Source organism: Oncorhynchus tshawytscha, linkage group LG05 (assembly GCF_018296145.1).
Source record: "Oncorhynchus tshawytscha isolate Ot180627B linkage group LG05, Otsh_v2.0, whole genome shotgun sequence".
In the NCBI taxonomy this organism is placed as follows: Eukaryota; Metazoa; Chordata; class Actinopteri; order Salmoniformes; family Salmonidae; genus Oncorhynchus; species Oncorhynchus tshawytscha.
In genome coordinates this window covers 59,016,276-59,043,881 of record NC_056433.1, presented here as the reverse complement: position 1 = coordinate 59,043,881, position 27,606 = coordinate 59,016,276, and the positions used below count along the sequence as shown (strand labels likewise).

General features: G+C 40.9%; 2 protein-coding genes and 1 long non-coding RNA gene across 5 annotated transcripts; 1 reads left to right on the top strand and 2 right to left on the bottom strand.

Annotated features, from left to right (window-relative positions):
* Window positions 1-6,172: 6,172 nt before the first annotated feature.
* LOC112250992 (glutamate--cysteine ligase regulatory subunit) lies at window positions 6,173-13,270 on the bottom strand. 2 transcript variants are annotated; one of them, XM_024421581.2, is made up of 7 exons: window positions 12,960-13,270; window positions 12,182-12,250; window positions 8,278-8,362; window positions 8,037-8,093; window positions 7,586-7,788; window positions 7,382-7,496; window positions 6,173-7,243 (listed from the first exon to the last, which is right to left on the bottom strand). In XM_024421581.2, the coding sequence occupies exons 1-7, from the start codon at window positions 13,083-13,085 to the stop codon at window positions 7,074-7,076; spliced, it is 825 nt and encodes a 274-aa protein (XP_024277349.1). In that variant the 5' UTR covers window positions 13,086-13,270; the 3' UTR covers window positions 6,173-7,073. The 2 variants fall into 2 exon arrangements, with proteins under 2 accessions (XP_024277349.1, XP_024277350.1); XM_024421582.1 differs by lacking the exon at window positions 12,960-13,270 and adding an exon at window positions 8,513-8,731.
* Window positions 13,271-15,330: 2,060 nt separating this feature from the next.
* Window positions 15,331-22,828, top strand: slc5a9 (solute carrier family 5 member 9). The gene is made up of 13 exons (XM_024421580.2): window positions 15,331-16,365; window positions 16,614-16,685; window positions 16,965-17,069; window positions 17,238-17,402; window positions 17,491-17,596; window positions 17,687-17,767; window positions 17,940-18,145; window positions 18,318-18,453; window positions 20,167-20,274; window positions 20,462-20,612; window positions 21,257-21,425; window positions 21,544-21,759; window positions 21,917-22,828. Exons 1-13 carry the CDS (start codon window positions 16,237-16,239, stop codon window positions 22,250-22,252), a joined length of 1,980 nt encoding a protein of 659 aa, XP_024277348.1. The 5' UTR covers window positions 15,331-16,236; the 3' UTR covers window positions 22,253-22,828.
* On the bottom strand, window positions 16,389-27,285 carry LOC121846534. Of its 2 annotated transcripts, none has more exons than XR_006083458.1 (3): window positions 27,119-27,285; window positions 21,231-22,120; window positions 16,389-17,046 (listed from the first exon to the last, which is right to left on the bottom strand). It is a non-coding gene; the product is annotated as an uncharacterized LOC121846534 (long non-coding RNA). The 2 variants fall into 2 exon arrangements; XR_006083459.1 differs by lacking the exon at window positions 27,119-27,285 and adding an exon at window positions 24,050-24,240.
* Between the last annotated feature and the right edge of the window lie 321 nt (window positions 27,286-27,606).

Sequence of the window (27,606 nt, the reverse complement as noted above, 5' to 3'; positions counted from 1 at the left end):
ATATATATATAAATGTCATTTATATAAATGTCAGTACAATTTGATAAAATGCCAGTGTTAGTGTTCTCTATCCAAAGCTGTCAATTATATGCATATTCTAGCATATTTTCCTGGCAAAATATCCCATTTAAAACGGGAACGTTTTTTTATCCAAAAATGTAAAATACTGCCCCCTAACACCAAGAGGTTTTAAAGTAGCCACATTTTGCCTTGAAGACAGCTTTGCACACTCTTGGCATTTTCAACCAGCTTCACGAGGAATGCTTTTCCAACAGTCTTGAAGAAGTTCCCACATGTGCTGAGCACTTGTTGGCTGCTTTTCCTTCACTCTGCAGTCCAACTCATCCCAAACCATCTCAATTGGGTTGATGTCAGGTGATTGCTGGAGTGTTGCACCTTCACACTCTCCTTGGTCAAATAGCCTTTACACAGCTTGGAGGTGTGTTGGGTCATTGTCCTGTACAAATTATAGTCCCACTAAGTGCAAACCAGATGGGATGGGCGTATCGCTGCAGAATGCTGTGGTAGCCATATCTGGTTAAGTGTGCCTTGAATTCTAAAATCAGTGTCAGCAGCACAGCACCCCCACACTATCACACCTCCTCCATGCTTCACGGTGGGAACCACACATACGGAGATCCATTCACCTACTCTGCGACTCACAAAGACAAGGCGGTTGGAACCAAAAATCCCAAATTTGAACTCAGACCAAAAGGTCAGATTTCCACCAGTATAGTCTATTGCTCGTGTTTCTTGGCCCAAGCAAGTCTCTTATTGGTGTCCTTTAGTAGTGGTTTATTTGATTTATTCAACCATGAAGGCCTGATTCACTCAATCTCATCTGAACAGTTGATGTTGAGATGTGTCTGTTATTTTAACTTTGTGAGGCATTTATTTGGGCTGCAATCGGAGGCTGGTAGCGCTAATGAACTTATCCTCTGCAGCAGAGGTAACTCTCGGTCTTCCTTTCCTGTGGCGGTCCTCATGAGAGCCAGTTTCACATTTGAAGAAACGTTCAAAGTTCTTGAAATTTTCCACATTAACTGACTTAGAATGCTTCATGTCTTAGAATGCTGTTTCTCTTTGCTTATTTGAGCTGTTCTTACTTGGTCTGTTCTTATTTGTTCTTTTACCAAATAGGGCTCTCTTCTGTATTTGTCACCTTGTCACAATACAACTGATTGGCTCAAATGGATTAACCTCTCTGGGATATGTGGGACGGTAGCGTCCCACCTCGCCAACAGCCAGTGAAATTGCAGGGTGCCAAATTCAAAACAACAGAAATCCCATAATTAAAATTCCTCAAACATAGAAGTATTTTACACCATTTAAAATATAAACTTGTTGTAAATCCAGCCAGTGTCCGATTTCAAAAAGGCTTTACAACAAAAGCACACCAAACGATTATGTTAGGTTAGTACCTAGTCACAGAAAAACACAGCCATTTTTCCAGCCAAAGAGTCACAAAAAGCAAAAATAGAGATAAAATGAATCACTAACCTTTGATGATCTTCATCAGATGACACTCATAGGACTTCATGTAACACAATACATGTATGTTTTGTTCGATAAAGTTCCTATTTATATCCAAAAATCTCAGTTTACATTGGCACATTACGTTCAGTAATGTTTTGCTTCCAAAACATCCAGTGATTTTGCAGAGAGCCACATCAATTTACAGAAATACTCATCATAAATGTTCATGAAAGTACAAGTGTTATGCATGGAACTTTAGATAAACTTCTCCTTAATGCAACCGCTGTGTACGATTTCAAAAAAGCTTTACCGAAAAAGCACACCATGCAATAATCTGAGTACAGCGCTCAGACAACAAAACAAGCCATACAGATATTCGCCATGTTGTGGAGTCAACAGAAGTCAGAAATAGCATTATAAATATTCACTTACCTTCGATGATCTTCATCAGAATGCAGTCCCAGGAATCCCAGTTCCACAAGAAATGATTGATTTGTTCAATAAAGTCCATTATTTATGTCCAAATACCTCCTTTTCGTTTGCGCGTTTAGTACACAATCCAAACTCACGAGGCGCGGGCAAGTCCAGGCAAAAGTTCAGACGAAAAGTCATATTACAGTTCGTAGAAACATGTCAAACGATGTATAGAATCAATCTTTGGGATGTTTTTATCATAAATCTTAAATAATGTTCCAACTGGAGAATTCCTTTGTCTGTAGAAATGTGATGGGACGCAGGTCGCTCTCACGTGAGCGCACGTGATCAGCTCATGGCACTCTGGCAGAGCCCTGACTCAATCAACTCTCATTCCCCCCTCCTTCACAGTAGAAGCATCAAACAAGGTTCTAAATACTGTTGACATCTAGTGGAAGCCTTAGGAAGTGCAATATGATTCCATAGACACTGTATATTCGATAGGCAATGACTTGAAAAACTACAAACCTCAGATTTTCCACTTCCTGGTTGGATTTTTTCTCTGGTTTTTGCATGCCATGAGTTCTGTGACACTCACAGACATCATTCAAACAGTTTTAGAAACTTCAGAGTGTTTTCAAATCTGTATCCAAATCTACTAATAATATAATACTGCAATGCTCTACTTTCCGGCTAGCCGGATAAAGCACGAAATAAACTTCAGTTAGCGTTAAATACGGCTGCTAGAATCCTGACTAGAACCAAAACATTTGATCATATTACTCCAGTGCTAGCCTCCCTACACTGGCTTCCTGTCAAGGCAAGGGCTGATTTCAAGGTTTTACTGCTAATCTACAAAGCATTACATGGGCTTGCTCCTACCTATCTCTCTGATTTGGTCCTGCCGTACATACCTACACGTACGCTACGGTCAAAAGACGCAGGCCTCCTAATTGTCCCTAGAATTTCTAAGCAAACAGCTGGAGGCAGGGCTTTCTCCTACAGAGCTCCATTTTTATGGAATGGTCTGCCTACCCATGTGAGAGACGCAAACTCGGTCTCAACCCTTAAGTCTTTACTGAAGACTCATCTCTTCAGTGGGTCATATGATTGAGTTTAGCCTGGCCCAGGAGTGTGAAGGTGAACGGAAGGGCTCTGGAGCAACGAACCGCCCTTGCTGTCTCTGCCTGGCCGGTTCCCCTCTTTCCACTGGGATTCTCTGCCTCTAATCCTATTACAGGGGCTGAGTCACTGGCTTACTGGTGCTCTTTCATGCCGTCCCTAGGAGGGGTGCGTCACTTGAGTGGGTTGAGTCACTGATGTGATCTTCCTGTCTGGGTTGGCGCCGTGGCGGAGATCTTTGTGGGCTATACTTGGCCTTGTCTCAGGATGGAGGATGGTAAGTGGTTGAAGATATCCCTCTAGTGGTGTGGGGGCTGTGCTTTGGCAAAGTGGGTGGGGTTATATCCTTCCCGTTTGGCCCTGTCCGGGGGTATCATCGGATGGGGCCACAGTGTCTCCTGACCCCTCCCGTCTCAGCCTCCAGTATTTATGCTGCAGTAGTTTATGTGTCGGGGGGCTAGGGTCAGTTTGTTATATCTGGAGTACTTCTCATGTCTTATGCTCTCTCTAATTCTCTATTTCTTTCTCTCTCTCGGAGGAACTGAGCCCTAGGACCATGCCTCAGGACTACCTGGCATGATGACTCCTTGCTGTCCCCAGTCCACCGGACGTGCTACCTGTCCCAGACCTATTATTTGACCATGCTTGTAATTTATGAACATTTGAACATCTTGGCCATATTCTGTTATAATCTCCACCCGGCACAGCCAGAAGAGGACTGGCCACCCCTCATAGCCTGGTTCCTCCCTAGGTTTCTTTCTAGGTTTTGGCCTTTCTAGGGAGTTTTTCCTAGCCAATGTGTTTCAACACCTGCATTGCTTGCTGTTTGGGGTTTTAGGCTGGGTTTCTGTACAGCACTTTGAGATATCAGCTGATGTACGAAGGGCTATATAAATACATTTGATTTGATTTGAATATGCATATATTAGCTACTGGGCCTGAGTAGCAGGCAGGACAGGATTGTTATTTTAAAACGAGGATATTAAAGACCTAAATAGACTACATGCAAATGTTTAAAATATATACTCTGGGCACCTTATTCATCCAAGCTACTCAATACTGCCCCCCAGTCCCAAAGAAGTTAAGGAAAGAAATTCCACAAATGTACTTTAACAAGGCACATCTGTTAATTGAAATGCATTCCTGGGGACTAACTCATGAAGCTGGTTGAGAGAATGCCAAGAGTGTGCAAAGCTGTCATCAAGGCAAAGGGTGGCTACTTTGAAGAATCTAAAATATATTGTGATTTGTTTAACATTTATTTTGGTTACTACATGATTCCATAGTTGATGTCTTCACTATTATTCTACAATATATAAAATAGTAAAAATAAAAACTCTTGAATGAGTAGTTGTGTCCAAACTTTTAACGGGTACTGGTTGAGAAAGTGCCGCAGCAGTCACAGAAACCAAGTAGCATGCGCACACATCATGATAACTTTACCAGTTGTAGGTAGGCTATTTAGATTGTAATGACCAAAGACAGTCCGTTTCATTGTGGACTTTTCCCTGAAATTAGATGTTGGCCTATAGGCAACCTGTATCTAGCTCAGCAAACCATGGGGATGTTGAATTGCAATTCTAAACCCCGATTGTATTTCTATTGAATAATGTAAACGTCGCAAATAGGCCTTTTATAACCGTTTGTAGTCAACATCTGACACATCAAGACAATCGCCAGGAAATAGTCTCCATGTTTCTTGGAGAGATCCTCAAGATCCTCTGTCCAAAATTCACCACTGAAACTCTCCTGTCGGATCTATAGTCATGCACATCCAAACTGGATTTATTTACAATTATAAACTGTGTGGTTTGAGCCCTAAATGATAATTGGCTGAAAGCCATGGTATATCAGACCAAGTACAACTGGAACGACAAAAAAAAAATCCTTCTTAATTCACTCGATTTGCAAGTATAGTGTAATTCCCTTACTATGGGATTGCCCTTAACTGCAAACTCTACAGGCAGGACCAATTTGTGACTACTTCGGTGGAAATGGCATTACTGTAATGATGTATACACAACTGCTTGCCTTGTAAAAGAACAAGTGCTTATATACTAGCAACTCATGTTTCTTCTAAGATGCACTGCAAAGCAAACCAGAGCGGGACTGCTTGCTCTGCTAGCTTGCTGCCACGTGAGCATTAACGGAACTTCTGTGTGTAATGTTTACTGTTCATTTTTGTTTTTTCACTTTGGTATATTATCTACTTCACTGTTTGGGCAATGTTAACATCTGTTTCCCATGCCAATAAAGCCCCTGGAATTGAGGTAACTCTGGGTCTTCCTTTCCTGCATTAATGGTTTTTGCGACTGCACTTGAAGAACCTTTTAAAGATCTTGAAATGTTCTGCATTGAATGATGTCTTAAAGTAATGATGGACTGTCGTTTCTCTTTGCTTATTTGAGCTGTTCTTGACATATGGACTTTTACCAAATAGGGCTAAATTCCACAAATGAATTTTACAAGTTAATTGAAATCCATTCCAGGTGACCACCTCATGAAGCTGGTTGAGAGAATGCTAAGCAGGTGCAAAGCTGTCAAGGCAAAGGGTGGCTACTTTGAAGAATCTCAAATATGTTTGATTTGTTTAACACTTTTTTGGTTACATTTATTATTTAAAAAAAGTGTATTATTGTCTTCACTATTATTCTACCATGTAGAAAATAGTAAAAATGAAAAACCCTCAAGTAGGTGTCTCAACTTCTGACTGGTACTATATATATATATATATATATATATACTTTTTTAAATTTTACTGCAACTGCAAATCACAGGAGCCTGCGCTCTTGCAGCTCTGTTAATCATCAGATGGGAGTATAGGAGTTACGGGGGGCCTTGGTTAGGTAACTGAATCATGGCTGGCCCTAGCCTTTGGGGGCCCTAAGTGAGATTTGGTTGAGTGGCCACCCACCTGGCAGGGAAAACACTTTAGCCCCCCTCTCGAGATTGCAGAAAGAAAGTAAATGTTTCCGTGCCCGGTCGGTAGCCGGCCATGATCACAACAAGTTCAGATAGCAGACATTGCTAATTACATGACTGACTGACTCATAAGAGAAAAACTGGCTTAGCACTATACCTTAACATTGATCACATTTCGGTGATTTAGCAGAAACTGATCCTGAGACACAGTTAACGCATTCATTTTAAAATAAAACACTTAGTCTTTCATCATTTAATAAACCCAATTCTAGGACATGATATACAGAAAATAGCAACATTTTAATTACAGTACAAGAGAGAAATCAAACTTTTTGGACAATGTCTGGAAGAAAAGCCATGATGAATAAGGCATTATCAATCCAGACACTTCAGAGCTTGTAAATCATTTTCCATGCCAATCGGGAATTTTTCAGTGCTATTAGGAATACACAATAAAGGTGTTGAGCCTACTAATTTAAACCCTAGGAGGCGCACCCCACAGTTTGGGAACCACTGTCCTAGTATATTCTCAGTAAGTACAGGGCTTTAAACATATATTAAAATGTTTGACATGACAATACTAACATCCATAAAGTATCACTAGATTTGTTTCAAATAAAATGTGTACACAATCAAAAATAGTTTCTGAACTAACCATAAATGTCAATTGGAATTAGGCCTTAATCCCCCCCATTGCCAATAGAGGGTGCCAGTATTATACAGTAGAAGCTGCTCATACACATCAGAGAGCACTAGGACTTTACACATGACTCAAGCTTTAACAACAGATCCAAATTTACAATGTAAAAATATCATAGGACATTTCCATAGTGGGTTAGAGGCTGTGTTTCCCCTTTAAACTGCTTTTGAATAATTCTGTCATTGTACTAAAATACAAATTCTGTGGTACCAATGCATCATTTTTTCATAATACCCCATAATCCTTGATACAGCAAAATAAAGTAGACGCGGGGAGAAAAGGAGAAAAATCCGCTTTGAAACCATGTTGGATAAAAGTTTAGCTACCTATCAGTCTTTAAAACACAGCTTCCACTGCAATGCAGAAGGGTAAGTGGTTTCATTACTATGAATGCATTGGTCATGAATAACATCTGAACAACTGGTTTTCAGAGGACATGCTACAGGCTGCTTCTCTTTGCATGAACAAGGTAGCCTTTTGCTTTGATGATCCCCCTGCTTTTGACTATGATGGAGTAACGCAAAATCCACTCCAACCTCCAGTCTGCCACCTTCAGGTCCTGAGTGCTCTCCTGCACTGCCTCCTGGAAGCTGGCAGCAGTAATCAGTTCTACAGGAAGAGACAATGTGTTAATTCACTGACCCTCAGCGCACACACACATCCTGTCTGTACCCTACTCATGTAAAACATGAATCTGATTATATAGTGAAAATATCACAAATTCAAATGCAAGAGCGGAATATTCACCTTTTGGGTCATTATGAGTCAGTAGCTGAATGTCAAACTCCTTTGCAAAAGCAGTCAGGTCAGGGGGCATCACACAGCAGGAGGCCAGATTCACCTGGTTACTACTGGGTTTCACCTAGACCAGGAGAAAATAAAACAATTCAAAACCCCAAATACACCAAAGCAATCCTAGAACAATCTGAGGGTCTCAACATCACCACTCACCTGGGCCCAGTTGTAGAGCTGCTCCAGGAGCTCCTTGTCCAGGTCGGAGGTGCCGATGGTAGCAATCTTGTGGCTTTGCACCAGACCCTCCAGTTCACTCCAGGCAGGCTGCAGGTTGTCCAGGGTCTGGCTCACTTCCTCAGGCAGAGCAGGGGGCGCAATGATCACTGAGTCCAGCTGGGAAACCGCCAGGGCCTGGCAAGCTGTCAGAAACAGTCCATCTTATGAGCATGAAACTTAAAGCACAAAATTGGTTGAGGTTATGCAAACATGAATTGGGTGTGGTCCAGGAACAGACAGAAGTTCACTGATACTAATGTCTACTTTGGTCTGTTGAATTTTAATATGACAGCAAGGTCAGGTTTATAGACTATCGCATATGCCAAATGACTTTTGGCAGTCACTGAGTCAATATGGTTCTTTTCTTATTTGTAACAAATGTAATACTCACCCTTATCTACTGCATCTTTGATTGAAGAGAGGTCTGCCTCGCAAATAAATAGTTTGACTGCAAAGCAAGAATATGGTCATGTTAATGACAAAAACAACCCCTCGGCAAGTTACCAGGAAAGGCATTTTTGTCATGCAATTCAAATACTGAGCTCAGAATTCCTCATGTCAATGCCACACTACGGTCTCATATCATCACTATGTCCATTGTCATGAAAGACACAAGTAACAGTAAAACTCACCTGAAACCTTCAGCTCCTCCCTCTCCTCAGGTGTGATTGCTTCTGTAGCTTGAGGGATGGAGCAGTCAATTGTGTCTGGTAAGTCCTAAATAAATGTGTAAATCAATATTAGAACATGTACTCAAACTTCAACAAAAGTTTGTCAATTTTTTTTTTTTTACAAAAATGAAGCTTAAAATTACAAAGAACCAGAGAAGAAACTTCAATTGTGCCTCCACTTTGTTCAAATACGAACCCAGAATTTCTGTTTTACAATCTTGTGGGATTTCATTGCAGGGATGCTCCAATAAGCTTTGGCTTTGTGTACATAAAGCACAGTTCAGACCCCGAACTTATGGCGAGTCGAACTGAATGGAAATGAAGAGCGGGCTGGCAACCCTACAGCAGACTTCCTCGTTGGTTGGGGGGCAAAGGTTTTAAGGCATAACAATAAGCTCTCACAGAAGTCCGCCACCTGCGAATCAGAGATCATGAATGTGCTTCCGCTGTTGTGTTTGTAGCTAAGCAATCTTTAATTGCATGCAATTAATATTAATATGCATTACCATTTCTCCCGACAGTGGAAGAACTGCTCGCTCTGGCATGCTGCATGAAACAGAGGCGTGCTTCATTTGCACCGTGCCGAATATGCGGCAGAGGCTGCCAAACTATCAAAAGTCCAACGAGGTGCACTTAATGGTTTCAGACAGCCCTCTATTCCCGCCCTTCCAAAGAGAACGTGAAATAGTTCTATCACCGCATCGAACTAAAAAGGTTTTTTTCAGGGCTTAGACCCCCTCTCCCCTCTGTATTCACTGAGCGTGCTGAAGCAGATTAGCAGAAATACCACAGGGCAAAGCTACGCCAACCTCACAGCAGAAGCACATGTAGAACCTTTCGCAGGCAACTTTGCATGAACGATCAAAATGACAGGTCCCTTTCATCAGTCTGAGGAATTCTTTGCAGTCAGACAGCTATTTTGTTTTCCCAGGAGAAGAACGCCATCACGTAGAAGTAACCCATGGTTACACAAGTATTGTTCATTAATGCTAGATAATGTAAAATGTTAGCTGATCAGAGATACTGTAGACACTTGGTCACCATGGGAACTTGGTAAAAAGATTATGAACACTATAATCGGTGTTTGGAAGTTGGGTTAATAGCCCTTTTGTAGCTATGTACGTAATAAAACATGCATGGGAAATACAACTAGGCTATGTGGTAGACACAGAAGGAGTGCTTCTTTGGTTATAGTTGTTTACCATGAGGTGCTCTTTGATCATGGGATAAAATACTATAGAACAAAAGGTAGTTGATGCTGGATAGTTAATGCCAAAAAAACCTTAGTTCAAACAAATGTTCAGAAATAATAGAAGCACTTTCATGTAGTGGATAAATGAGACTTTAAAGCGTATGCATAGCAATAATATATATTTTGTTATTACTAAAAACACAGATGCTTTGCAGCTAAAAAAAAAGTATTTATCAGCGTGGCAAACTACAATGCATTCGCAAAGTTCAGACCCCTTCAATTTTTAGTTTCAGCCTTATTCTAAAATGGATTCAATAGTTTATCCCCCTCAATCTACACACAATAACCCATGACAAAGCAAAAACAGATGCCATTTTTGCTAATTTATTAAATAAAAACAAGATAATCACATTTACATAAGTATTCAGACCTTTTACTCAGTACTTTGTTGAAGCACCTTTAGCAGCTACTCCAGCCTCGGTCCTTGGGTATGACGCTACAAGCTTGGCACACCTGTATTTGGGGAGTTTCTCCCATTCTTCTCTGCAGGTCCTCTCAAGCGCTGTCAGGTTGGATGGGGAGCATCACTGCACAGCTATTTTCAGGTCTCTCCAGAGATGTTCGATCGGGTTCAAGTCCGGGCTCTGGCTGGGCCACTCAAGGACATTGAGACTTGTCCCGAAACCACTTCTGCGTTGTCTTGGCTGTGTACTTAGAGTTGTCCTCCTGTTGGAAGGTTAACCTTCACCCCAGTCGGAGGTCCTGAGCAGGTTTTCATCAAGGATCTCTCTGTACTTTGCATTGTTCATCTTTGCCTCGATCCTGACTAGTCTCCCAAGTTCCTGCTGCTGAAAAACATCCCCACAGCATGATACTTCCACCACCACCATGCTTCACCGTAGGGATGATGCCAGGTTTCCTCCAGACATGACGCTTGGCATTCAGGCCAAAGAGTTACATTTTGGTTTCAGACCAGAGAAACTTGTCTCTCATGGTCAGAGCCTTTTTGGTGCTTGTTGCAAATTCCAAGCCGGCTGTCATGTGCCTTTTACTGAGGAGTGGCTTTGTCTGGCCTGATTGGAGAAGTGCTGTAGAGATCATTGTCCTTCTGGAAGGTTCTCCCATCTCCACAGATGAACTCTGGAACTCTGTCAGTGACCATCGAGGTCTTGGTCACCTCCTTGACAAAAGACCCTTCTACCAATCGCTCAGTTTGGCCAGCTCTAGGAAGAGTCTTGGTGGTTACAAACGTCTTCTATATAAGAATGATGGAGGCCACTGTGTTTTTGGGGCCCTTCAATGTTGTAGACATTTTTTGGTACCCTTCTCCAGATCTGTGCAGACACAATCCGGTCTCGGAGCTTCACGAACAATTCCTTCGACCTCATGGCTTGGTATTTGCTCTGACATGCACTGTCAACTGTGGGACCTTATAGACAGGTGTGTTCCTTTCCAAATCATGTCCAATCAATTGCATTTACCACAGGTTGACTCCAAGTTGCAGAAACATCTCAAGGATGATCAATGGAAACAGGATGCACCGGAGCTTAAATTAGAGTCACATCGCAAAGGGTCTTATGTAAATAAGGTATCCGTTTAAAAAAAATAGATTTTCAAAAATGTCTAAAAACCTGTTTTCACTTTGTCATTATGGAGCATTGGGTGTAGATTTTTTTTTTTTTAGGCAAGTCAGTTAAGAACAAATTCTTATTTACAATGACAGCCTAGGAACAGTGGATTTACTGCCTTGTCCAGGGGAAGGGGTCTGAATACTTTCCCGAATGCACTGTATGTGGTATTGAGTGGGTGGATGGAGTGTGATGTCTCTCCAGTTTTTCCGCTGCAGTCATTTAGCTCTGGTGCTGCGCCACGGTAAAATCATTGCCACCAGGCCAAAAAAATATCTAACATGAACAATATATCTGCCGAGGAGCACTTTGAAGATGCTAGAGCGGTCCAGATGTAGTTTTCCTCTGCAAACAAAACAACTAATGAATAGATAAACTATTATACTATGGGTTGTCTGATTTATCTATTTCCCTGGTCGGCTTGTTGTGTGTTCAAGTTCAGTGCCATAGGGAGGAAAACATGCATTCCGACAAGCAGTCAATGCACAACAATTCTGGCAATAGCAGGGAAAACAGCAGTTTTAATGGCCTTTATTAAAAAGAGGGGGATCCCAGCTTTCCATTCCTACTTTATTTCTCAACTCCTAAATATCTGTGAACAGCACCATTTTAAACCCAGAGTTTGCAGTGAGTGCATTGGGAGAGTGGGACTAAATGGAACATGGGTCAATTGTAGGGTAACTTGGGGTAAAATGCAATAACCTCTATATATTTGTTGAGGAGTGACTTAAATTGTGGTGACAGATTACATGCTTAGTTGAACAAGAGTAGTAGCAACCAGGGAAAGTGTTGGGGGGTGGTAAATGGTGACATGAAGTGGTTTCTGTTACCCTGACAGATATGCCTACATTATATTCACTGTGTTTATGCAAGTTTTTTAAATAAATCAATAGAATGCTAACTAGATAAAAGATTAAAAGATCACATTTGGGATCTAGCTAATTATTAGTCCAATAGGTTAAATGCAGCAAACTGTGCTTCAGCCCATTCATTTATAGCAAATAGAGATCAATAAATAAACAAATAAATAAGAGAACTGCCTAACCGTTGGTGAAGTTGGTGGTGGTATCGTGGCAAACCACTCACTAAGTGTAGCTCGAACACAGTCTTGAATCTGGAATGGTAAAAAAAAATGTATTAAGAGTGGACTGTAAATGATTTGAAGTGTTAACATGTTTGCTATAAACAACACCTCGTAACTAGGTAGGGCTTTCAATGATGCCTACAGATCACTCAATGATGCTGTGAAAGATTGCCAGACATGGACAGTATAGGATTATTTCGTACACTGCTGGCAATTAGTGACTTGGACAGTACGAACATGTGCGCATTATGTTCTGGTCCTGAGCTATGGCTTACTATACAACATCAACACTATTAAACGCTAAATGGAGATTCTTAAGTCAAGTTGGGCACAGCTTCAAGGAAATCGTTTTATGATTGTTCTCCATGCCGAATTAAAGCTGGCCTTCAATAATCTACACAAGACAAATCCTGGCTTTCTTAATTTAAAAATGTCCTCATGCATCTTTGAATCTGATCATCAGGTGAATCATGACCCTGACAGGTCTTGCAATACAGCCATAAACGTCAGACTACATAACGCAAACTGACGTTTTTAATGACGTAATGGGGATGGATATAGGAAAGACAACGCATGGTTGTTGAGCTACCTAAACGCGCTAATTTAAGTCGAGGCCATGGTTTTTCAAGCTAGTTAGCAACAACATTATCTAGCCAGTTAGCTGACCAGCCGTGATGCACTCTTTTCAAACGTCTTACATTAGCTAGCCAGTTATGACAAAGTCAATGGTCAGTCTTACCTCTTCACTATGTGAAGACGGACATTTTTTCTTGAGACGGCTACGGTTTACTAAATTTCCCGTGTGCAGATTCAATGTCGTAGCATGGTTGAGAAGCACTTTAGCACTGGTGGTGTGAGTGTCCATGTGGTGTCCTTGGTTGTCTGTAAATATATAGTAGTGAAACGTCCTTTTAAGCTATCCAGCAACTTATCCAGTTATTTAATTCTGCAGTTAGCGACAGGCGTTTCAAAAACAGTACCTCTGTGAATTGCATATGTACCGGTAGTTTATTTTGCTGGTGGAAACTAGCGCTATGAGCACGCCCACCTTGCAACTGTGCGTTGTGTGCAAAATCTGGCATGGATTTATGTGGAATTTAGCACCCTGTTGACCAATATGTTGTTACAGTTCAGTACTGTACTGACAATTGTAATGTACAGTAATCATGACTCAGCTTGTTTCAAGAGAGATATCCTTTTTAATTCAACATGAAAATCACCACCAGTAACCAGGTTTCCATCCAAACTTTTTATGCTTAGTAACGTACATGTCAGGTAAAAAATGTGACAGGTCTGATGGATTTTTTTTTTTAGGTAAACGTTCAAAATGTTGAAAAAAAAAATACGCCAAACTACGTGGGATCTTCTTGTTTCTGTAAAATTAATTATGAATCAGCAAACTGCTCGCCCACACGACGTCATATACGTGGTCTGCGGTTGTGAGGCTGGTTGGATGTACTGCCAAAAACTATAAAACGACATTGGAGGTGGCTTATGGTAGAGAAATTAACATTAAATTATCTGGCAACAGCTCTGGTGGACATTCCCAGAGTCAGCATGCCATTTGCACACTCCCTCAAAACTTGAGACATCTGTGGCATTGTGTTGTGAGACAAAACTGCACATTTTAGAATGGCCTTTTATTGTCCTCGGCACAAGGTGTCCCTGTGTAATGAGCATACTGTTTAATCAGCTTCTTGATGTCCGGCACCTGTCAGGTGGATAGATTATCTTGGCAAAGCAGAAATTCTCACTAACAGGGATGTAAACAAATTTGTGCACAAAATTTGAGAGAAGCTTTTTGTGCGCATGGAACATTTCTGGTATCTTTTATTTCAGCTCATGGGACGAGCACTTTACATTTTGAGTTTATATTTTTGTACAGTGTACTTAACGACCGTTCCACAGGTGTATGTTCATTAATTGTTTATGATTCATTGAACAAGCATGGGAAACAATGTTTAAACTCTTTACAATGAAGATCTGTGAATTTATTTAGATATTTACTAATTATCTTTGAAAGGGTCCTGAAAAAGGTCTGTTTCTTTTTTTTTGCTGAGTTTATATTTTTGCCACTTTTGACTATTCAGGAATCTTACATTTGAATGCTAATCAGACAACTTGTGAGAGTGATTTTGATAATTTTGTGTTGTATCCCTTCAGATGCCTGTGGACATCAGTACACTCTCAGAGGAAGAAAGGAAAATCAGGATCTGGAAGCGGGATCCCAAGAAGGGAGCTGTTAAGCAGAGGACGGTGGAATTCAAAGACTATTTCAAAGGGTATGATTACAGCAAGTTTTGGAAGATGTGATAGAGCCTGTTGTAGCTACTTAACTTTACTGTTCTGCCATTATTGTGTGTGTATATATATTATTTGTAGATGTACATCTTTATCCCATGTTGGTAATACAATTATTATTTTTATTCACTTAACTACATATATAATTTTGTGACCATAGGTTTATTTATTTTTTATATATTTTTATTATGAACACAACATACAAATTATAGAAATATACAAACAAGAGTACATAAACCTAACAGACGGGTATTACATATCGAGACTAATACTTTTATGGTGCATATTTCTTTTTTGTTTTTACATTTACTCTTCATTTCAAAATAATATTTAAAGTATCTTAAATAATGTGAAGAGGGGTTTGTTCTCTGCCCACTACATTTTATGGATAAATAAATTAACAATGAAAGTTACGTCACTGTCGTCATAAAGAGGAGACCAAGGCGCAGCTTGGTAAGCAAACATAACTCTTTAATTAAAGAGAGAACACTGAACAGAACTAAACAACAAAATGTGAAGCAATATGGCTGGTGCAGAACAGGCAACTAAACATAGAATAACAACCCACAAATTAACCAAGGAATATGGCAACCTAAATATGGTTCCCAATCAGAGACAACAATAAACAGCTGCCTCTGATTGAGAACCAATCCAGGCAGCCATAGACATAAACACCTAGACATACAAAAACCCCTAGACATACAAAAACCCTAAACATACAAACCCCCTAGACAATACCAAAACTAAACGTCACACCCTGACCTAACCAAATAATAAAGAAAACTAAGATAACTAAGGTCAGGGCGTGACAGTCACGTTCCATATAATTTGGATCAAAATAAACATTATCAGATTCTCTCAGATTAACATTAATAGTCGTTTCTTTTCAAATAAAATATTCTAACTCACTCCAAAATCTTCTGACATAAGAACAGTCCCAAAATAAATGGTCAAGAGTTTCTGGGTCACAGCTACAAAATACACATTTGTTATCAATAGCTATTTTAAATCTGTATATAATAAAGGTCTTTACAGGATAGATTCTATGAATGAGTTTGTATGATACTTCTTTCACCTTATTAGATATACAATATTTACCAGACAACAATGAGACTTTGTTCCAGTTCACTTGTCCTAGGGCTGCATTCCAGTACATTTTACCAGAGGGAATAGTAACATATTGACATAGTTTCCTTATATACATGTTATTACATTTATAGTTAACATGTCAATTCCTTCTAACTGTATTGAGGCTACAAAATCCTCAACAGTTGCACTTGGAGTGTTATATTCTCCTAAAAGAAGAATAGCACCTTTAGGGACAGCTCTAACAACAATTTGATACTCCTCAGGAGTGACTGTAACATTGTGTTCTCATGAAGTCTTGATAATCATATAGTTTGCCATCATTATTGAATAATTGTTTAACCCAGATAATGTTCTTGTCAAACCAGTTCTGGAACATAATAGAATGTTCGTTAGCTGCCCAACAGAGCATACAGCACACACATACACATCCTATGGATTTTAGGAAAATGTCACCACTGAAATCTTTCCAGGAAACATCCTTTACAATCTGATAGGTATTTCTGAAGACTTTCCGGTTTATATGTGACCAATGAATGGGGTTCCATATTGTCTTGATAAGCTGATTAATTATTGACTTGCTTCATGCTAGCCTCAAAGTTCACACGGTTTTCTATGTTTTTGTCAAAATGACTTCAACACCTAGTCTTGCGACAACGACTTCTGTGCCTGAATTAACTGAAAAGTTTGCTTTGGAAGCTCTTGATATTGTTGTGGTCGTGGTATACTTCGTCTTTGTTCTTGTTGTGGGAATATGGGTAAGTAATAAACACTCCTATTACCTGGTGGATGCTTTCATTGTATGAAGAGGGCAGACCTAACACTGAAGTTGTACTGTGGAGATTAATTCATCAGAATTCTTCCTCTCACAAAATCTGTTGTTCAAATAAATGAAATATTGACTAAATAATAAGTATAAAGCAATGTCATTGAGAAGGCTTTGCTGTAACTAATATCTACAGACAGTATAGTTTGATGTATGATGTAAATTAACTCTTTATCGCAGTCTTCTGTCAGGGCAAACCGTGGGACGGTGGGTGGATACTTCTTGGCTGGAAGATCCATGACATGGTGGCCTGTAAGTAGCCTGAGATTATGATGGTATTGAACTCAATGCATTGAACTCAAATAAACTCTATGCATTGAACTGAACATTAGTGAAGAAATTAGTATGTCAACTAGATAAAAAGTTAATCATGATCCAGACTATTAAGTATTATCATCTATTTTAAATTAGGAAAGTTGTTTCTTTTATAACATTAAATAATTGGATGGAAATAGTTGATACTGATAATAGCTATCTATATCCAAAGATAAAAATGGACAAAATGAAGTACATTTTGTTCTGCTGTCTCAGATTGGGGCCTCTCTGATGTCCAGTAATGTTGGCAGTGGTTTGTTCATTGGACTAGCTGGCACTGGAGCAGCAGGAGGCATCGCTGTTGGAGGGTTTGAATGGAATGTGAGTAATATGTTAAGTGCATTGTGAAAAAACACCAAGATGATAAACAATGGAGAGGATAATTGAGTTATTACAGTTTGTCAATATTTCCATCAGGAGGTGGACGCCCTTTATTATGAAGACCTATCCACAGTATTTCAGCTTAGAATAAGCTTTCATGTTTCACAGGCAGCTTGGGTCCTCATTGCTCTTGGTTGGATCTTTGTGCCTGTTTACATCTCTGCTGGTGTGGTAACTATGCCAGAGTACCTGAAGAAGCGGTTTGGAGGCCAGCGCATCCGAATCTACATGAGTGTTCTCTCCCTCATCCTCTATATTTTCACCAAGATATCAGTAAGATGCTCATATAAAAAAAAATCTACCATTTTTCATACTGCAATTCAGGGTGCTAGTTGAATATTCTTGTTACCTCTGCTGACAGACAGACATCTTCTCTGGCGCTCTGTTCATTCAAGTGTCCCTGGGCTGGGACCTCTATCTCTCCACAGTGGTGCTTCTTCTAGTAACTGCCCTCTACACTATAGCTGGTAACTTCTCAACATAATCTACCAGTCATTTATTAATTCATTACATGGCATTGTTTGTTATTGATTACCATTGGCTGTTATTGATTCCAGGGGGGCTGACTGCAGTTATCTATACAGATGCTTTACAGACGGTCATCATGGTGATAGGCGCATTTGTACTCATGTTCATAGGTACTGTTTTTATGTTTTCTATAGTATAAGTTCAACGGTATACAGTACATACCTCTAAATATGAATTTGTCTAAAACTACTTTAGTATCATAGTATATAATTATTTTATTAATTAGTGATTGGATGATTTATTGTATCCATTTTCAAATGGACCCTTGAACTTTATCTTTAGCGTTTGACAAAGTGGGTTGGTATGAGGGTCTGCTGGAGCAGTACAAGGAGGCCATCCCCACATTGACTGTGCCCAACACTACATGTCACCTACCCCGGTCCGATGCCTTCCACATCCTCAGAGACCCAGTTAGGGGGGATCTGCCCTGGCCTGGTCTGCTGTTTGGCCTCACGGTGCTAGCCACCTGGGTGTGGTGCACTGACCAGGTATGAGATGGAACTTTTGTAGTTGACTTGCATTTTGCATTACAGTCAAGTCTAAGGTGTTATTTTGACTTGTTATTTAGGTATGTTACAGTAGACCATTACGAAGAATCCCACCTTTTTGGAGAGGCATGAGATTTCCTCACGTAAGTGACCTTGTCCTAACCTGCTCCAGGTGACAGTGCAGAGGTCTCTCTCAGCCAAGAACCTGTCCCATGCCAAAGGAGGCTCTGTGCTGGGAGGTTACCTGAAGGTCCTGCCCATGTTCTTTATAGTGATGCCTGGAATGATCAGCAGAGCACTTTACCCAAGTGAGTTCTCACTTTGTCTATACTAAATCCAATATACAGCAATGGACCCTCTGGCAGATATACAGCAATGGTATTGCCCTTGTTCAGAACCTGTATAGTATGTTATTGTACTGTGTATTACTACAGTGGGGCAAAAAAGTATTTAGTCAGTTCTTCAACTTAAAAAGATGAGGCCTGTAATTTTCATCATAGATACACTTCAACTATGACAGACAAAATGAGAAAGAAAAAAAATCGAGAAAATCACATTGTAGGATTTTTAATGAATTTATTTGCAAATTATGGTGGCAAATAAGTTTATCTCAATACTTTGTTATATACCCTTTGTTGGCAATGAGAAAGGTCAAACGTTTTCTGTAAGTCTTCACAAGGTTCTCACACACTGTTGCTGGTATTTTGGCCCAGTCCTCCATGCAGATCTCCTCTAGAGCAGTGATGTTTTGGGGCTGTTGCTGGGCAACACAGACTTTCAACTCCCTCCAAAGATTTTCTATGGGGTTGAGATCTGGAGACTGGCTAAGCCACTCCAGGACCTTGAAATGCTTCTTACTAAGCCACTCCTTCGTTGTCCGGGCGGTGTGTTTGGGATCATTGTCATGCTGAACGACCCAACCACGTTTCATCTTCAATGCCCTTGCTGATGGAAGGAGGTTTTCACTCAAAATCTCACGATACATGGCCCCATTCATTCTTTCCTTTACACGGATCAGTCGTCCTGGTCCCTTTGCAGAAAAACAGCCCCAAAGCATGATGTTTCCATCCCCATGCTTCACAGTAGGTATGGTGTTCTTTGGATGCAACTCAGCATTCTTTGTCCTCCAAACACGACGAGCTGAGTTTTTACCAAAAAGTTATATTTTGGTTTCATCTGACCATATGACATTCTCCCAATCTTCTTCTGGATCATCCAAATGCTCTCTAGCAAACTTCAGACGGGCCTGGACATGTACTGGCTTAAGCAGGGGGACACGTCTGGCACTGCAGGATTTGAGTCCATGGCGGCGTAGTGTGTTACTAATGGTAGGCTTTGTTACTTTGGTCCCAGCTCTCTGCAGGTCATTCACTAGGTCCCCCCGTGTGGTTCTGGGATTTTTGTTCACCGTTCTTGTGATCATTTTGACCCAACGGGGTGAGATCTTGCGTGGAGCCCCAGATCGAGGGAGATTATCAGTGGTCTTGTATGTCTTCCATTTCCTAATAATTGCTCCCACAGTTGATTTCTTCAAACCAAGCTGCTTACCTATTGCAGATTCAGTCTTCCCAGCCTGGTGCAGGTCTACAATTTTGTTTCTGGTGTCCTTTGACAGCTCTTTGGTCTTGGCCATAGTGGAGTTTGGAGTGTGACTGTTTGAGGTTGTGGACAGGTGTCTTTTATACAGATAACAAGTTCAAACAGGTGCCATTAATACAGGTAACGAGTGGAGGACAGAGGAGCCTCTTAAAGAAGAAGTTACAGGTCTGTGAGAGCCAGAAATCTTGCTTGTTTGTAGGTGACCAAATACTTATTTTCCACCATAATTTTCAAATAAATGTATTAAAAATCCTACAATGTGATTTTCTGGATTTTTTTCTCTCATTTTGTCTGTCATAGTTGAAGTGTACCTATGATGAAAATTACAGGCCTCTCATCTTTTTAAGTGGGAGAACTTGCACAATTGGTGGCTGACTAAATACTTTTTTGCCCCACTGTGTATCGTCTATTTATGTCTGCAGATGAGGTAGGATGTGTTGACCCCATTGCGTGCCAAAGAATCTGTGGAGCCACCGTGGGCTGCTCCAATATTGCCTACCCAAAACTAGTGGTAGAACTTATGCCTGTTGGTAAGACATCCGCACACACGCGTGAACACACTGAAAACACACTTACTATTGATCCTATTTTTGAAAAGGTTCAAATGTGTCATCACTGTATGTGTGTCTATATAATTTTCTGAGGATGTTTGTATTTTAAATCTGACTCGCCCAATTTCACTCTTCAATCTGTTATATCTGTGTCTATCCTCTCCAGGCATGCGGGGGTTGATGATTGCAGTAATGATGGCTGCCCTCATGTCCTCTCTGACTTCCATCTTCAACAGCAGCAGCACCCTGTTCACCATGGACATCTGGCAGAGGGTCCGGCCACAGGCCTCTGAGCCAGAACTCATGGTAGTGGGCAGGTAGGTAACGCCATTAAAGAAATGTACAGCAATGCCTTCTAAACATGAGTCAAAGCCAGTTGTTTGACAATAGCTGTGTCTAAACATGCCCAACTTCCTCAGGTTCTGCTTTTGTTTACTCCAGGCACTGTTGTATTTTGTGCTACAACTTCCCTGTGAATAATAAGCTTAGTATAAAATCGCATAACTAAACCTCAGAAGACATTTTACAAAATCTAGGCAGCTTAATTAAAGTGTCAAGATTTTACATTTTTACCCAAATAACAAGTGATATCATTTTTTTCTCAAACAATAATACAAAATGGATGGAGCAAGCATTATTTGTTTTGTGGGAATTCCCTGTTGCAAACATTGCCTTGTTTAGAATGCAAGACTTAAGGTATATATCCCATTAAGATGTCTGTTTTATGGAGGCAATTTAAGTTTCCCTGCCCCATAATCCAAACCCATGACCTCTGGTCCAAAGTCCAATGTTGTATATACTCAATACGGTTACATTTACATACTAGAAAACTGATCAGGATTTTTCTAAATTAAAACTATTTTAGTAAGGCAACGATTCCTAACAAAAGTAACCTATGTACGATTCATTATACAATACTTTAATACTTTCCTCACCTCCTGTTTGTGGTCATCACCTGCAGGGTGTTCATCTTAGTAATGGTGGTGCTCAGCATTCTGTGGATCCCCATTATCCAGTCAGCCAACAGTGGACAGCTGTTTGACTACATCCAGGCCATCACCAGCTACCTGGCTCCTCCCATCACTGCTGTCTTCATCATGGCCATCTTCTGGAGGCGTGTCAATGAGCAGGTCAGATCAAGGGTTTTATGCCATTATTTGTTATTATGTCATAAAGCACATTGTTGAGATTTGATACAAAACACTGTCCCTTTGTGTGTGCGTTCAATGTGGATGACCGTTAACACAGGGAGCCTTCTGGGGTCTGATCGTGGGCCTTGCTGTTGGCTTGGTGCAGATGGTGCTGGTGTTTGTGTATGGCACCCCATCTTGTGGAGAGATAGACATACGGCCAGCCTTCATCAGGGATGTCCACTACCTGTACTTTGCTCTTATCCTCCTGGCTCTCACTGGCCTGGTCATCACTGCTGTCAGCCTCTGCACTCCGGCCATTCCAGAGCACCATGTAAGAGTGCCACATGTATTAATCATAAACATTAAACAGACTTGCAAAATATATGCTGTTACTTATGAGATTAATTTCAGTTAAAAGAAAAGAACATGTACACATTTTGTTACATGTTATAACCTATTCATTCTTCCCCTCTTCAATCCCCCTGCAGCTCCATCGCCTGACATGGTGGACAAGACACAGCAAGGAGCCGCGCATTGACTTCAATGACCCATGGACCACAAAGCCCAGGACACCACCCAGAACTCCTGACCCCAGAGTTGGGGAGGAGGCTGCTGTGGAAGGCAGGCCATGCTGGAAGCGTACTGGAATGTGGCTGTGTGGGCTGTCTGGGCCTGAGAAGAAAAAGTTAACCCTGGAGGAGAAAAATGACTTGGAGTTAAAACTGACCAGCATTGAGGAAGAACCAATCTGGCGGAACGTGTGCAATGCGAATGCCCTCATACTACTCTCTATCAATGTCTTTATGTGGGGCTACTTTGCCTGAGTTAATATAACTCATTTTGATTATAGATATTGTTGAATCACATATTGTTTATTGAATTACTGATCACACACAAAATGCTAATTGGTTTACAATTAGAATGTCAAACAATAATGGTAATGTTGTTGGGATTTAGACTTTTTATTGCCAAAACTGTCATCTGTATGTGTACTCTTTGATCAGGGTCAGTAGTTAGGATTCCATCCATTTGGCGACAGATTTTCATGCGAATATTCTAAAATCCGCATAAAAACAATATGCACATTTTCCTACCATAGATGAGTTTCCATCAAATGGACTTGTTACAGATAAAAGGCTGTGCGTGATGATGTATTGGACATAAAATACCTTTTGCGGTTAAATTCCCCATGTACTGAATAAAAAATGCAAGTTAAATGGGTTTCCATCGCATTTTCAACTCTACTGTTGGTTTTCTCACAAAAAAATATTGCATTAAATAGTGAGTGTTCACACTGGTATTGGCACGTGCGTCTAGCCAACAGCGCTATCTGTGTACAAAACATCACAACCGCAAAGCTCTCCAGAGGGTGGTGATGTCTGCACAACGCATCACCGGGGGCAAACTACCTGCCCTCCAGGACACCTACAACACCCGATGTCACAGGAAGGCAAGACAATAACCACCCGAGCCACTGCCTGTTCACCCCGCTTCCATCCAGAAGGCGAGGTCAGTACAGGTGCACCAAAGCTGGGACAGAGAGATTGAAAAACAGCTTCTATATCAAGGCCATAAGATTGTTAAACAGTCACAACTAGCACAGAGGCGGCTGCCTACCATTCTTGATATCATTGGCCACTTTAATAAATGGAACACAAGTCACTTTTATAATGCCACTTTAAGAATGTTTACATGTCTTGCTTTACTCATCTCATATGTATATAATGTATACTGTATCCTTCACTATCTATTCTTTACTATCTATTGCATCTTATCTGCTCTGTCACTGCTCATCCATATGTTTTATACTTCTATATTCTTATCCCATTCCTTTACTAGATTGTGTGTATTAGTTTTGTTGTGGAATTTGTTAGATATTACCTGTTGGATACTGCTGCACTGTCGGATCTAGAAGCATAAGCATTTCGCTACACTCACAATAACGTCTGCTAACCATGTGTATGTGACCAATAAGATTCGATTTGAGTTGCAGACCCCCTTTTGCCCTCAGAATAGCCTCAATTTAACTACAAGTTGTCGCAAGTGTTCCACAGGGAAGCTGGCCCTAATTTTTAAGATACCTCAATAGAAAATGACTCACGTAAAAGTGAGTCACCCAGTAAAATACGACTTGAGTAAAAGTCTAAAAGTATTTGGTTTTAAATATACTTAAGTATCAAAGTAAATGTAATTGCTATAATATATTGAAGTATCAAAAGAAAAAGTGTAGATCAAATTCCTTATATTTAAACTAGATGGCACCAGTTTGTGTTTTTAATTTACGGATATCCAGGGGCACACTCCAACACATAATTTACAAATGAAGCATGTGTGTTTAGTGAGTCCGCCAGATCAAAGGCCGTAGATGACCAGCGATGTTCTCTTGCTAACTGTGATAACTGGACAATTTTCCTGCCCTGCTAAGAATTCAAAATGCAAAGACTACTTTTGGGTGTCAGGGAAAATGTATGGGGTAACAAGTACATTTATTTTCTTTTGGATTGTAGTGTTTATTTCCTGTGTCTGTGTGTTCCACATGGAACTGTTTCGGTTTGTTATTTCACTTTGTTATTTTTGTATTTTGTCGTGTTCAGTTTGTTCTATTAAATATGGACACATACCACGCTGCGCATTGGTCCTCCTCTTCTCCTTCATACGACGACCGTTACAAGATGTAAGACGTTTAAGCACGTTAACAAGGCATGCAAGGCTGCCGGCCCAGATGGTTTCCCTAGCCGCGGCCTCAGAGCATGCACAGACCAGCTGGTTGGTGTGTTTACAGATATATTCAATCTCTCCCTATCCCAGTCTGTTGTCCCCACATGCTTCAAGATGTCCACCAGTCTCTGTACCTAAGAAAGCAAAGGCAATTGAACTAAATGACTATCGCACAGTAGCACTCACCTCTGTCATCATGAAGTGCTTTGAGAGACTAGTCGAGGATCATATCACCTCCACCTTACCTGCCACCCTAGACGCACTTCAATTTGCTTACCGCCCCAATAGATCCACAGACCATGCAATCGCCACCACACTGCCCACTGCCCTGTCCCATCTGGACAAGAAGCATGCATACCTATGTAAGAATGCTGTTCATTGACTATAGCTCAGCATTCAACACCATAGTAACCTCCAAGCTCATCATTAAGTTTGAGGCCCTGGCTCATAACCCCACCCTGTGCAACTGGATCCTGGACTTCCTGACGGGTCGCCCCCAGGTGGTGAAGGTAGGAAACAACGCCTCTTTGCTGATCCTCAACACTGGGGCCCCACAAGGGTGTGTGCTCAGCCCCCTCCTGTACTCCCTGTTTACCCATGACTGTGTGGCCAAGCACGGCTCCAACTCAATCATCAAGGTTGCAGACGACACAACGGTAGTAGGCTTGATTACCAACAAGGATGAGACGACCATACAGGGAGGAGGAGAGGGCTCTGGGAGAGTGGTGCCAGGAAAATAACTTCTCACTCAATGTCAACAAAACTAAGGAGATGATTGTGGACTTCAGGAAACAGCAGAGGGAGCACCCCCCTATCCACATTGATGGGATCGCAGTGGAGAAGGGGGAAAGCTTCAAGTTCCTCAGCATACACATCACTAAAAAACTGAAATGGTTCACCCACACAGGCAGTGTGGTGAAGAAGGCACAACAGCGCCTCTTCAACCTCAGGAGGCTAAAGAAATTTGACTTAACACCTAAAACCCTCACAAAATTTTACAGATGCACAATCGAGAGCATCCTGTCAGGCTGTATCACCACCTGGTAAAGCAACCGCACCGCCCACAACCGCAAAGCTCTCCAGAGGGGGGTGCAGTCTGCCCAACACATCACTGGGGGAAAACGTCCCGCCCTCTTGGACACCTACAGCACCTGATGCGACATGAAGGCCAAAAAGATCATCAAGGACATCAACCACCCGAGCCACTGAGGTCTGTCTGTACAGGTGCATCAAACCTAGGACCAAGAGAATGAAAAATAGCTTCTATCTCAAGGCCATCAGACTGCTAAACAAACAGCCATCACTAGCATATGAGAGGTTGCTACTGATGGACATAGATTAGGAATCACTGGCCACTTATAGAAATGGATCACTAGCCACTTTAATAATGTTTCCGTATCTAGCATTACTCATCTCACATGTATAAACTGCACTCCACACTATTCTACGGTATCTTAGTAACTTTTAAATTGTTTTTACATATTGCATTACCCATCTCATATGTACAGTTGAAGTCAGAAGTTTGCATACACCTTAACCAAATACATTTAAATGCAGTTTTTCACAATTCCTGACATTTAATCTAAGTAAAAATTCCCTGTCTTAGGTCAGTTAGGATCACCACTTTATTTTAAGAATATGACATGTCAGAATAATAGTAGAGAGAATGATTTATTTAAGCTTTTATATCTTTCATCACATTCCCAGTGGGTCAGAAGTTTACATACACTCAATTAGTATTTGGTAGCATTGCCTTTAAATTGTTTAACTTGAGTCAAACGTTCGGGTAGCCTGCCACAAGCTTCCCACAATAAGTTGGGTGAATTTTGGCCCATTCCTCCTGACACAGGAAACCCACTGGCTACAGGTTATCTACCAGTCTCTGCTAGGTAAAGCCCCGCCTTATCTCAGCTCACTGGTCACCATAGCAGCACCCACTCGCCACGCACTTCAGCAGGTATATCTCACTGGTCACCCCCAAAGCCAATTCATCCTTTGGTCACCTTTCCTTCCAGTTCTCTGCTGCCAATGACTGGAAATAACTGCAAAAATCACTGAAGTTGGAGACTCATATCTCCCTCACTAGCTTTAAGCACCAGCTGTCTGAGCAGCTCACAGATTACTGCACCTGTACATAGCCCATCTGTAAACAGCCCATCTATCTACCTCATCCCCTTACTGTATTTATTTTATTTATCTTGCTCCTTTGCACCCCAGTATCTCTACTTGCACATTCATCTTCTGCACATCTACCATTCCAGTGTTTAATTGCTATATTGTAATTACTTTGCCACCATGGCCTATTTATTGCCTTATCTCCCTTATCTTACCTCATTTGCACTCACTGTATATAGACATTTTTTTCTACTGTATTATTGACTGTATGTTTTGTTTATTCCATGTGTAACTCTGTGTTGTTGTATGTGTTGAATTGCTATGCTTTATCTTGGCCAGGTCGCAGTTGCAAATGAGAACTTGTTCTCAACTAGCCTACCTGGTTAAATAAAGGTGATATAAAAAAAATAGCTATCTTTGTCACCCCGGTTCTTCTGTGGGGTGTATAGGCGGGTGGCATCCAACGTTGTGGTGCATTATCGCCATCTACTGTACTGGAGCGCCACTGCCTCCTGCCTATATACTGGATTCAAAAATGGCCAATGGAAGTATAAAGATAGGTTCCTGAAGATCCCGGAATGCCTACACCGAGGAACGCCCCGAATTGCGGGATGCCATTGCACCCGTCTCAAATCAGCTGTAACTGAAATAGTAAAACAAAGCTTAGAACGATGTTTGAGTGAACACTGAATACTGACAATGAATGGTGAAGTCGCTTCGTCACCACTCTATAGAAATATGTAGGGCGTTGAAGAAGGCTAAAGCCGTACGTAACAACCAGGACCAGAGCTGCTAGTTAGCGAACGTGCGTCCCATTGAATCTCTTCGAAACCAACGCGTAGTTTATTTAACATTACCTGTTTAAAAGTCTCGTCGACGTCCATACTTTCAGTAGGGCCATGTCGGAGTCTAGCTTTTTTTTAATGTATTTTTTAAAACAACGGAACATACAATTTGTTTTGTATGTTATCTTGCTGTTAAGTTTTTAGAGACGTAAAAGAGAGAACAGGAAGCGGAAAGTCTTGCGCAGTTGTCCGCTAAATAAACGACGTCTGGGAACAATTACCAACCGAATGGTTCCTACTTGTGATATCCTGTGTGTGAATACAGTCACTGGTTTGAATCAAATCAAATGTCAACGTTTCACAACCATGTAATATATTTGAATTTATTAAAGAATATGAATGATCAACTTCGTGCATAAATGTATACATTATAGCTATAATTTATTCCTAGTAATATTCTCTGTCTGTGTGTAGTTCAGTCCTGCTGGGATGTTTGTTGGCAGAGAACTACAGCCTGAGGAGCCGGCTGGTATTTCATTTAATTAACCTTTATTTAACTA